The sequence below is a fragment of the Zeus faber genome (genome assembly GCF_960531495.2).
Source record: "Zeus faber genome assembly, chromosome: 1".
NCBI classification, from domain to species: domain Eukaryota; kingdom Metazoa; phylum Chordata; class Actinopteri; order Zeiformes; family Zeidae; genus Zeus; species Zeus faber.
Window position 1 is genome coordinate 11,425,691 of NC_137193.1, and position 11,151 is coordinate 11,436,841.

The 11,151-nt window shown below is 53.1% G+C and overlaps 2 protein-coding genes across 3 annotated transcripts; both read right to left on the bottom strand.

Moving 5' to 3' along the window:
• Nucleotides 1-121: 121 nt before the first annotated feature.
• eva1bb (eva-1 homolog Bb (C. elegans)) lies at nt 122-5,939 on the bottom strand. Its single transcript, XM_080003853.1, has 3 exons — nt 5,688-5,939; nt 1,277-1,430; nt 122-737 (listed from the first exon to the last, which is right to left on the bottom strand). The coding sequence occupies exons 2-3, from the start codon at nt 1,341-1,343 to the stop codon at nt 295-297; spliced, it is 510 nt and encodes a 169-aa protein (XP_079859979.1). The 5' UTR covers nt 1,344-1,430; nt 5,688-5,939; the 3' UTR covers nt 122-294.
• A 2,232-nt stretch (nt 5,940-8,171) lies between these two features.
• On the bottom strand, nt 8,172-10,666 carry lsm10 (LSM10, U7 small nuclear RNA associated). 2 transcript variants are annotated; one of them, XM_080001344.1, is made up of 3 exons: nt 10,458-10,666; nt 8,693-8,992; nt 8,172-8,656 (listed from the first exon to the last, which is right to left on the bottom strand). In XM_080001344.1, exons 2-3 carry the CDS (start codon nt 8,876-8,878, stop codon nt 8,492-8,494), a joined length of 351 nt encoding a protein of 116 aa, XP_079857470.1. In that variant the 5' UTR covers nt 8,879-8,992; nt 10,458-10,666; the 3' UTR covers nt 8,172-8,491. The 2 variants fall into 2 exon arrangements, with proteins under 2 accessions (XP_079857470.1, XP_079857469.1); XM_080001343.1 differs by having other exon boundaries at nt 8,172-8,992.
• Nucleotides 10,667-11,151: the final 485 nt, after the last annotated feature.

Genomic DNA, 11,151 nt, shown 5'->3' on the forward strand with positions numbered 1-11,151 from the left:
TGACGGGGTCAGAGATGATGGGTGGTGCGGGTGGAGGGGCTACGATTTTCGTGGGAAAATGTCTGCTCCGCAGCTTAAACCAAGTTTAAGTCTGAATAAACATTCTCCGGTTCGTGGGGAAAAAAGTGGTTAGAAAGCTGTAATTATTCACATTTTCTAGAACAAAGACGGATAATGCAACGATGCAGTCGTAAAGCCCAAAAAGCAAACATGCACATTAGACCAAAGTTAACAAGGGCTTGTTAGGTTCCGGTTCCCCTGCAGTCCCTCTGAAAATGGCGTGAACCGAGCGTCCTAGTGGTAGTGAACCCGTCCGATGGTCCCCGTCCCCGTGGTCAGGATGTCCGGCTGGCCGTTCCTCCAGATCTCACGGACGATGCGCTCCCTCTCCTCCAGGCGCCGCGCCTTCTCCAGCTCCTCCGCCGACGTGAAAACGTTGACGCTCCTGAGCGTCCCGTTGGTCTGCCCGCTGCGCTCGCCCGCGGGGCCCGCCGCCGCCTTGGGGGCCTCGGCGTCGTGGCCTCCGTCTTCCTCGGCGGTGCTCTCGTCCTCCTCCTCCTCCTCATCGCCCTCGCGCTCCTCGCCCGGCTCCTTGAGCTGCCTCTTCTCGGGGGACGGAGGGGTCTTTCTCCGGCTGGTGGCCCTGCAGGCGATGCCCGTCACCAGGAGGCACAGGGCCATGAGGAGCCCGAAACAGACGCCCATCATGAAGTACAGGGCAAAGCTCTCTGGGTTGGCTGGATGCAGAGAGGAACACGACAAGGGATAGATGAAGGGTCAGGTACAGATCTTTACTGAGTCTTCACTATGAACCGTACTCATTTGGTCCGGCACCAGCGGATTATGTGATAATGCCCCTACAGCCACCCCGGCTGCCCTGACCCAATATAAACGACGGAAAACGATGGTTTGACGCCCGCAATTTCCTGAGAAAACCTTGTTTTTACCCTAGAAGTGTCAAGAGAAAGCACCAAGTCTGCACGCTTGCACCTGTTTCTCCCAAAACTGATGATAAAATTAGAAATGCCCTGTGGCATAAACCTCATAAACCTTCACTATGGACAAACTGTCCTGGGGTTGGAAGCCCAGACACACACACACACACACACACACACACACACACACACACACACACACACACACACACACACACACACACACACACACACACACACACAAAACACCCCGGAGGTCCCACACAGCGACCGACACATTATACACATATCGTATTAAAACAGATGCCTCCTGTGTCATTGTGCCAGACATGAGGCTTTACCTTTGATGTGGGCGTAGGTAGCTATGCTGTTGCTCAACAGCTCCATGTCTCTCTTAATGGGTTCCATCCTGGTCCAGTCCAGATCCAAAACTCACATCTCCAGGATTCCCCTTAATGCTGTCGAGTCTGGAACTCTCCACCGGCGACAAACTGACTGCGGAAATGAAAAAGGAGGCACTGGAAATAGTTGTTTTTTCTCCTTACAGTATATTCAACGACCAGTCTCTCAGTCTGTTGGACAGAGCCATCTCCTCTTGATTCTCCATCTCCCATTGCTCCCACCATCACTACAGCCATAATGTTGCATAATGAGCGCACTCTTCCACATCCCATCCCTCCATTTCTATATCCTAAATACACCGGGCATCTACAACATTAAAACACTGACAGGTGAAATGAACAACATTGCTCATCTGGCTCCAATGTCACTGTCAAGGGGTGGGATGTATTAGGCAGCAAGTGAACAGTCAGTTCTTGAAGTTGATGTGTTGGAAGCAGGAAAAATGGTCAAGCGTAAGGATCTGAGCCACTTTGACAAGGACCAAATGACGATGTCTAGATGGCTGGGTCAGAGCATCTCCAAAACGACAGGTCTTGTGGGGTGTTCTTGGTGGGGACTACACTGGTAAGTACCTACCAAAAGTGATCCAAGGAAGGACAACCGGTGAACTGGGGACAGGGCCATGGACGCCTAAGGCTCATCTGATCCCACAGAAGAGAACACAGCTCGCTGCGTATGGGGCTGTGTAGCTGCAGAGCGGTCAGAGTGTCCATGTTGACCCCTGTCCACCACTGAAAGCTCCTACAATGGACACGTGAGCGTCAGAACTGGAGCATGGAGCGGTAGACGGAGGTGGCCTGGTGGGGCCCCATCCATGGGGGCCTCACCTCACAACCTCCAGGACTTAAAGGATCTGCTGCTAACGTCTTGGTGCCAGATACCACAGGACACCTTCAGAGCTCTTGTGGAGTCCATGCCCCCACGGGTCAGAGCTGTTGTGGCGGCACGAGGGGGACGTACACAATACGAGTGGTTATTCGTGGTGGTTTTAATGTTGTGGCTGATCAGTGTGTACGTACATTGTGTTCCTTGGAGAAAATCTTTATTTTGGGCGCACCATTCCCCTATTTGGGTCTAACTATATATTACATTCCCTCCTCCTTGGCGATGAATAACAAAAAACTATTGTCTAAATATAAAAAATGACACAGTTGGGCGCGTGAGCAATAAAACACCAAGACGGAGACAATTACAAGGACACAGTAAACGTTGTGGGACTGTATTGTATGTGGGCGTACTACAGAACAACTATACTCAAGGTCACAAAGCAGCTGTTGTTTTCGTCCTCCTCTCTCTGTCCCTCTCTTCTCCTCGGCGCCACGTCACAGTCGGCCTCCGTACATTTAGGAAGAGCAATTAGCGAGGAAGCCCGAGCCCAAGGAAAGAAACAAAACAAAACAGAAGAGAACGGGAGCACCCAGCCGCGGCTCTTGGTCAACATCCTCCCTTCACCTCATTAGTCCTTTCTCCAAACACAACGTCCCAATTGCCAAGCAGCGACAATTCCCAAAGGGCTTCGGCTGACATCACGCAGATCATTGGCGCTGAACATAAATGTTATAAATTCCTGGAGGGGAGGACGGCGCGGGCGTCCGGGGCGTGACGGGCACATTTGTTTTAAAAATGCATTTGTGTCGTAGCACCAGGATGACCCCTTCTGCTGAGCCGTGGGAGTAGGAGTGGGAGTGGGAGTGGGAGTGGGAGTGAGAATGGGGGGGATGGGAATGGGCGTGGGAGCGGGACTGGGAGTGGGAGTGGGAATGGGAGTGAGAATGGGGGGGTCGGGGGGGGTGGTAGTGGGAGTGGGAATGCGAGTGAGAGTGGGAGTGGGAATGGGAATGGGAGTGGGAATTGGAGGGAGGGATGGGAGTGGGAAAGGAGGGGGAGTGGGAATGGGCATGGGAGCGGGACTGGGACTGGGAGTGGGAGTTGGAATGGGAGTGGGAATGGAGGGGGAGTAGGAGTGGGGAAGAGTGGGAGTTGGGGGGGGGTGGGAAAGGGAGGGCTGTAGCTTTTTCATTCAAGGAAATGGGACATGTCAAATTGCACATGCATGTTGGGGCCTGGCGTGTAGCCTCGCTGAAAGTGGGGAATGGGGATGGGAAGAAAGGATGAAATTGAGAGAGAGAGAGAGAGAGAGAGAGAAGGAGGGATTAAAGGAGGCCAGGGGTTATTTCCCTGGCAAACAGGGGGTTCAGTGTGGAAGGCAGTGGTGGAAAAAGTACGGGAAAGAGAAACAGAGAGAGAGAGACTGGAGGTATCTCTTACTAAGAAAACGACTCTGGTAAAAGTTCAAGTCACTCATTAGAATTCTGCTGAAGTAAAAGTCGTGTAGTCTTAAAGTACTGAAGATGATGTTAGAGTACTTATTTGGTATTACATGTACTTAAGTGTCAAAAGTCAAAGTAAATACTGCAAAGAGCTTGGTTTTTTGTTCTGCTGGTTGCCATCGTTTCTGTATTTTTCCGCTAAGCACAAGAGGCGCTTCATCCTGGAAGACGCATCTTTCACCCCGACATTAGAAAACATTTGTTGTCAAAGCGACCACGGGTGTCGGCCTCCATTGGCCGTGGCAGGTGCAGGCGGCGCAGCATCGCCGCCGCGGGAGGCCGTCGCCGCGGCAGGGTCTCTCCAACGCGCCCGCGGCTCTCCGGGACAGGCCTGTGCTTGTTCGGCTGCAACGGCGCAAAAGCATGAAACTCAACACGGGCAGGGTTGCCGGGTCCTCCATGACAACCAGGGCCGCCACGCAAAACCATAAAAACAACCCGCTTTCAGCACTTCTCTCACTTTGGGAGACGGGCGCTGTTGGCACCGTGCTCCGGCGGGTCATCTCCCAAATAGGAGCCTTTCTGTGCGGAGTTTGCATGTTCTCCCCGTGCTCACATGGGGTTTCCTCCACCTTACGTCAGTAAGGACCCCCACCAAAAACATGCACACATCATCGTCTGACCAGCGATGGACACTTGGTACCAGGTCCACGGGCGCGTTGACGAAAGCTGCCCGCTGCTCCTGGCTGCCCCCCCGGAGGAAGGTCAAGCCAGGATGGGCCACATTGCACTGGCCACCACCCCAAAAAGCGGGTGTTCAGGGGAAATGTCGGAGAGCAAAAGTAAAATTTTTCGGGGCTAGATGCACTTAGGTAAAAGTAAAAGTCGACAGAACTACAATAACTCAAGCGAAGTACGAGATACCCCCCCAGAAAATACTTTTTTTTTTTTTTTAACTTCGCTCGACCTCAACTCCCCAACAGCCCTGTTCCCGTCGCCGGAAGGACGCTGCGTGGGAGCAGCGTGTTTTTCTTTCTGGAACCTTTCCCTCCGGGGAACACGAAAATCATTCCCCGCTCTAATCTGGGACGTCGGGGGCCCTGGGTCGTTCTCCCGCCCAGATCTTTATCCAGACTCAAAAACAACAAAAAAAAACAAAAAAAACCTTTACAGTCTCCAAGGCACTTGCGGGTCAATTACGGCGCCGGTCTCGGTGTTACCATGGCCACCGTGCGCTCTGGAGACTCACGGGAAACGCCCGCGGTCAGCCCACCGACGCCCCGGGATCGGTAATTGATTTTGAATGGCCGCGTCGCCGCCTGCGTCCCCGACTCCGTCTCGGGCTCGGCGAAAACAAAGCCCCGTCCTCGTTTTCGCTGAACCTCGGTGGTGGTGTTGACGGTGAACGTCGCCGGGCGTCTGGGATCCGGGTGTCCGCTCGTTTCGGTCCAAGAGAGTGAGTGTTCAAAAAACAAAAAAACAAAAACAAAAACAAAACAAACAAAAAAAACAACAACCCACCGTCTAACAACAGGTTAGTCGCTGCGGTCGAACCCACGCGGGCACTCCGCTCCGGTTGAGGCGCATTTCCAGACGGGTCCCGCCGGCCGTAACGGTGGGACGTGCGCGGAGCGGCAGCCGTGGCCGTTTACGTGACCCGTCAAACTCACTCCCGCTCGAACCCCCGGCGCTCCCTGCTCGGATACCGGCGCCACCGGGAAAATAACGGCGTGGTTGTTTTTTTTTTTTCGTTGTTTTTTTTATCGGCGCTTCCGCCAGCCGCTCGGAATCAGAGCGCCGGGGGCTCCGCCGAACGTGGAGGTTTTCTGGGTTCCTGGAAGCTCTCGCACCGGCAAAGACGTTGTACTCCCCTCGGTTTAATAAAGGACGCGCTTCCGTCCCTGCTGATAAAACCGGGTTTCTCCGGTGGTGGGGGGGGGGGGGGGCGGCACGCGGCATCTCGGGATCAAACACGCGTGTTTTTCCTCCGCGGATCATTTTTTTCGTCATTTTTTTTTTTTGAACAACAATACGCAAGGGGGAGGAAAAAGACACCCAACTTAAGAGGCGCGTCACTCACCCGTCACGGACCCCGAGGAGACGCGAGATGATTCCACGCTGACGAAAAATCCGAACTCCAGAGTTGGAGTCGTCCGTCAGCGAATGCTTAAAAAAAACAAAACTAAAAAAACCCCCCAAACAAACAAACAAAAACAAAACAAAGAAAAGAAATGAAATGACTGACAGGAGGAGGAGGAGGATTCCAGGAGCCGCGGAGCAGCCTCCCGGTGCGTTCCCAGGCTGCTGTGGAGCCGCGGCGAGCAGCGGGGAGAGTTTGAGCGTCTCGACCTCGGGGTGGAGGGAACAGAGCTCGTGTGTGTGTGTGTGTGTGTGTGTGTGTGTGTGTGTGTTTCCTCCCAGAATCACTCTGGTCCACTCCCTCTCCTCAGAGAGAAACGAGAGGGGGGGGGGGGGGTAGAGAGAAGGAAAGAGAGAGAGCGAGAGAGGGGGGGTGTGAGGGAGGAGGGTAGAGGGAGAGAGAGAGAAGGAAAAAGAGAAAGGGGGAGAGAGAGATGGGGGAGATGGAGGTGGGGAGGGAGAGAGGAGGAAAGAGAGAGAGAGCGAGAGAGAGGGAGGAGGGGAGAGAGAGAGAAGGAAAAAGAGATGGGGAGAGGAAGGGGGGAGGGAGAGAGAAGGAAAGAGAGAGGGAGAGCGAGGGAGGAGGGGGAGAGAGAAGGAAAAAGAGAGATGGGAGAGAAGGAAAGAGAGAGGGAGAGCGAGGGAGGAGGGGGGAGAGAGACAGGGAGAAGGGGAGAGAGGGAGAAGGAAAAAGAGATGGGGGAGAGAGAGAGAAGGAAAGAGAGAGGGAGAGCGAGGGAGGAGGGGGGAGAGAGGGAGAGAAGGAAAGAGAGAGGGAGAGCGAGGGAGGAGGGGAGATGGAGAGAGAGAGAGGGAGAGGGAGGGAGAGAGTAGGGGGGGGGGGGGGGCAAGAAGGCTCTCCTCCACACACCTCAAAAGAGAGAGAAGTGACAAGCGGCAGGGGGTGGGACGTCATTAGCACATGCTGTTGCTTTACATGACATCACTTTTGAAGACGCTTTCGTCCAGAGAGACTTCCACAAAGTCCGTTTGTCACTTGACAACCAGCCTTGACAGCGACGCCTTCAATGGGAACCAGCAACGTTGGTTGAGTCAAAAGTGTCTGGCTCGTCGACTTCAGCCGAGGCCATCTCTCCTTCTATCCGGACCGCCACACCCGGTTCTGCGCCGGGGGACCAGGGTGCGACGCCGAGGTCCGCTCGGCGTGAAAAACCGGGGAAGGGCGGGACGGGAAGTATCAAGTCGCCGGCCGCTGCCGCGGGGCCACGCGGTGCTCCTCCACCCGCGGATTAATCAAGCCCTCTGTGCTTCCGTCTGTGGCTTTTTCACCTCATTTTTTCCCCCTGGGGACAAGCCCCCGGTGGCGCTTCAAGGGGGAACGGCGCAGGTGCTTCTGTTTTGGAGAGAGTGTCTTTTTGTGACCTCCGCGAGCCCCGCGGATGCGGTCGGGCCGCGTGTGCCCCCGCTGAGCGCTACTCCGGTCGATGTGGCAGCGCGGTGATTTGGGCGGCGCGGTAAGCGGTCATTACGCGGGCTGCTGTCACCGGGTGTGCGCGGGGTGGGTTGGCGAGGGAGCGAAAACAATGGGGGAAAAAAAAAAAAGTCTTCGAAACCTAAGTCGGACCGCGGCTCTTGCCCGTAGGTCAGAGCAATAACCCGAGTGCCCACGGACATTCCAGAGGTCTGGGGAGGGGGGAGCCAAAAATGTACCGTCTCACTACCGTGGCCTACGCCCGGCGCTGGAGCGTTTATCTTCAACCCCTCGGCCTCCGCCTCCGCGGTGTCAGGCCCGTCTCGTTCCCGACACCGCTCGCGGAACAGCAGGAACCCCCCCTTTTGCAAATTCCGCAAATTCCCCACAAACACACTCGCATATTTGTGTCGGAGAAAACGCCGGACACTCTCTCCCTTTCACCGCTCGCCTCAATGGCACTGGCCGAACGGGGGCCCCGTCCCCGGGTCCACCGACCGCGGCGGAGACCCGACAGCCGCGCACCGCACCGGAGAGGCGCGTTTGTTTAAAAAAAAAACACCCACGTGTTTTTTTTTTGTTTTTTTTTGCCCCCCCCCCCACTCCGCAAGACTAGAATTGAACGTGAGTAATGTTTTCCAGGGGCCGGCGGACAGTTATTAAACTGTGAGCAGGTTTCCACGGTCAGACAGACGAGCATTGTGGGCCAACGGACAGGATTGCCCCAACGCCTGTACCCGAGGGAGGTGAGGAATCCAAACAAAGAAGCGGAGGGGTGACACCCGCAGCCGCTGCAATATCCCCGACTGAACATTTTTAACGAGTTCATTTCATTGTTATTTATACATTTTTCCATCAAACACTCCGCTTTGGCGCTGCCTAACAAAGGCGCCACAAGCTTCCGGGTGTGACTTAAAAGCGGTGGTTTTGAAATCAAACACTTAATAATTAAAAAAAAAAAAAAAAGGTGTTTATTCATCATTTCCAAAAATCCTTTACAAAATGTATCAACAAGTCGAGTAACGTAACAAAAAAAAAAAAAAGACATAAATATCGCCTCCTGCTCTGCATGTGTAAGGAAAAAAAGCACAAACAATGATGTGAAAACAACCCGACGCAACCCTTCATTACTTTGCCGCGGGGGAGAAAACAAAAGCACACTCGCAGTGTGTGCGGCAAGCCAAATTTCACATGTGGGACCATAAAGAACCCGAAGTGAACTGAAAAGGGGCGCGGGGAGAAGGAAGCGGCTGCGGTCGAGCGTCTCCGGGGACTTTTACCCTCAATTCGGAAGAATCCTGTCTGGATCCAAATTAGACTTTTTTCTTGGCGTACTCCTTCCTTCCGCCCCTGTCGCTGCCGAAGTTGCGCACCCGGTGGATCCGGGCGATCTGCGTCTCGATGGTCTTCATGATGTCCACGTGCTCGGGGATGTGCACGTAGCGGACGTTCCTGCCCGTGACGAACAGGTCCTCCAGCTGCGCCAGGCGCCCCCGCCGGTCGCGGTACAGCACCTGGGCCAGGCGCACGTTCATGTAGGCGTCCACGTTGACCACGCGGCCCCGCGCCGTGCCCTCGTCCCGCAGGTCCACCGTGGTCACCTGGCCCTGCAGCCCCTGCAGCAGCGCCACCAGGCTGTTCTCCGCGATGACGCGCTCCCGGATGGAGTGGGACACCTCGACCGCCCCGCCGTCTTCCATCGGGACGGATGGACGGACGTATGGAGGTCGACCGGGCGTCGCAGTACAGGGGAGGTGAACAGGTGATCGTTCAAGTGCACTTCTCCCACACGGAACTGGACCGTACTGGTACGACTGGATTGCAAAGGAAGCACATCATGTCAGAGGAGGCTTCATTCAGGGTTCCCACTCATTTTTCCAGGACATTTTCAATGACCCACAAGATATATTTAAATTAAAGACCCTGTCCACTCAAAAAGGTCTTTTCGCATACCAAGTCTATGTTCATCAGAGAAAGCTCAAATGTGTCTGACACTGAAAGTGAGAGCTAGGAGTAGGCCACAATAATAAGAACAGTTATATATATATATTGTAATGCAGCCTCAGAAGGTAGCAGCGTAGCTCTGTCCAACTTCAACCCGAGAAGAGGTCCAATCATCCAAAACACCCGACTGAGGGTTCGCAACGAGGGCCAATTTAAAATTCCATTATACACCGATCAGCCACAACATTAAAACCAGTGACAGGTGAAGTGAATAACATTGATCATCTGGTTCCAATGTCACTGTCAAGGGGTGGGATGTATTAGGCAGCAAGTGAACAGTCAGTTCTTGAAGTTGATGTGTTGGAAGCAGGAAAAACGGTCAAGCGTAAGGATCTGAGCCACTTTGACAAGGACCAAATTGTGATGTCTACAGGACTGGGTCAGAGCATCTCCAAAACCACAGGTCTTGTGGGGTGTTCCAGGTGTGCAGTGGTTAGTACCGACCCAAAGATGGTCCAAGGAAGAACAACCGGTGAACAGGTGACAGGGTCATCGGCGCCCAAGGCTCATTGATGCGTTTGAGGAGTGAAGTCTAGCCCGTCTGGTCCGTTCCCACAGAAGAGCTACTGCAGCACAAATTGGTGAAAAAGTTGATGGTGCTGTGATAGGAAGGTGTCAGAACACACAGTGCATCACAGCTTGCTGTGTATGGGGCTGTGTAGCTGCAGAGCGGTCAGAGTGTCCATGTTGACCCCTGTCCACCACTGAAAGCTCCTACAATGGACACGTGAGCATCAGAACTGGAGCACGGAGCAATGGAAGAAGGTGGCCTGGTCTGATGAATCACGTTTTCTTCTCCATCATGTGGATGGGTGGGGTTAGGGTCCGATCCGATGGAGCATCTGTGGGATGTGCTGGAACAACAAGCCCGATCCATGGGGGCCCCACCTCACAACCTCCAGGACTTAAAGGATCTGCTGCTAACGTCTTGGTGCCAGATACCACAGGACACCTTCAGAGCTCTTGTGGAGTCCATGCCTCCACGGGTCACAGCGGTTCTGGCGGCACGAGGGGGAGCTACACAATGTTAGTGGGTATTTGTGGTGGTTTTAATGTTGCGGCTGATCGGTGTGTACAATTATATACATTCCAAAATGAATATCGTTGCATAAAAACAATTTGGTTGCATATCGAATATGTTTTTTCCACAACAGCCCTTGTTTTCCCACCACGTTTTGAGCAATGCTGTCATATTCCACGACTGGAAGGCTACATTGCAGAAATCCCATGTACAAGCTCCCAATCCCCCCAACATCCCAGAACAAGCCGCCTTACCGCCCAACAGACAACAGCAACAAGTTCATGACGTTGTCGTTCGTGTCGGTTTTGTCGTCATAACAAATGATTAAAAATGGTATTTGAGCGGCGAGCGGTGAGATATACACAAAGCGTGTCCTTCACCACGCGGCTTGTCTGACTTAATGTCTTAATGACGTTATTAAAAGAAAGAAAGAGGGGAAAAAAAGGCAGATTATACGTCAGGCTTCATAGTTACCTCCACACGCAGAAAGCAGGAAGAGGAACCTGATGACGTAGCGCGTGGACTTCTCTCACTATACACGACAGCGCCCCCCGGCGGCCTCCCAGAGTAATGCGTGCAATGCAATAAGTCTCTCAAGTACTACTATCGTTATCGTCATTCTTGTTTTGTAATTTGTTATTATAAGCATTGCATTTAGTAGTTCTAATACTATTATTATCATTATTTGTATTCTTATACCAGTATCTCACCAGATACAGATAGATATTTTTATACAATGCAGCTGTGCATATTTACTATCCCAAAATGATTACTGGTACTATCATTCCGTGTTATTTACACAGTGCCACTCTCTATCAACCTCCTGTTTATAGATATATTTTTTATTTCACATCAGTCTTATCTCTTCCCTGTCACTTAGAAGTTTGAGGTTCTGTCAACCTCCGCTGCTCAAATGCCAGAATTTTCGCCCCCAGGTAAACGATCTCA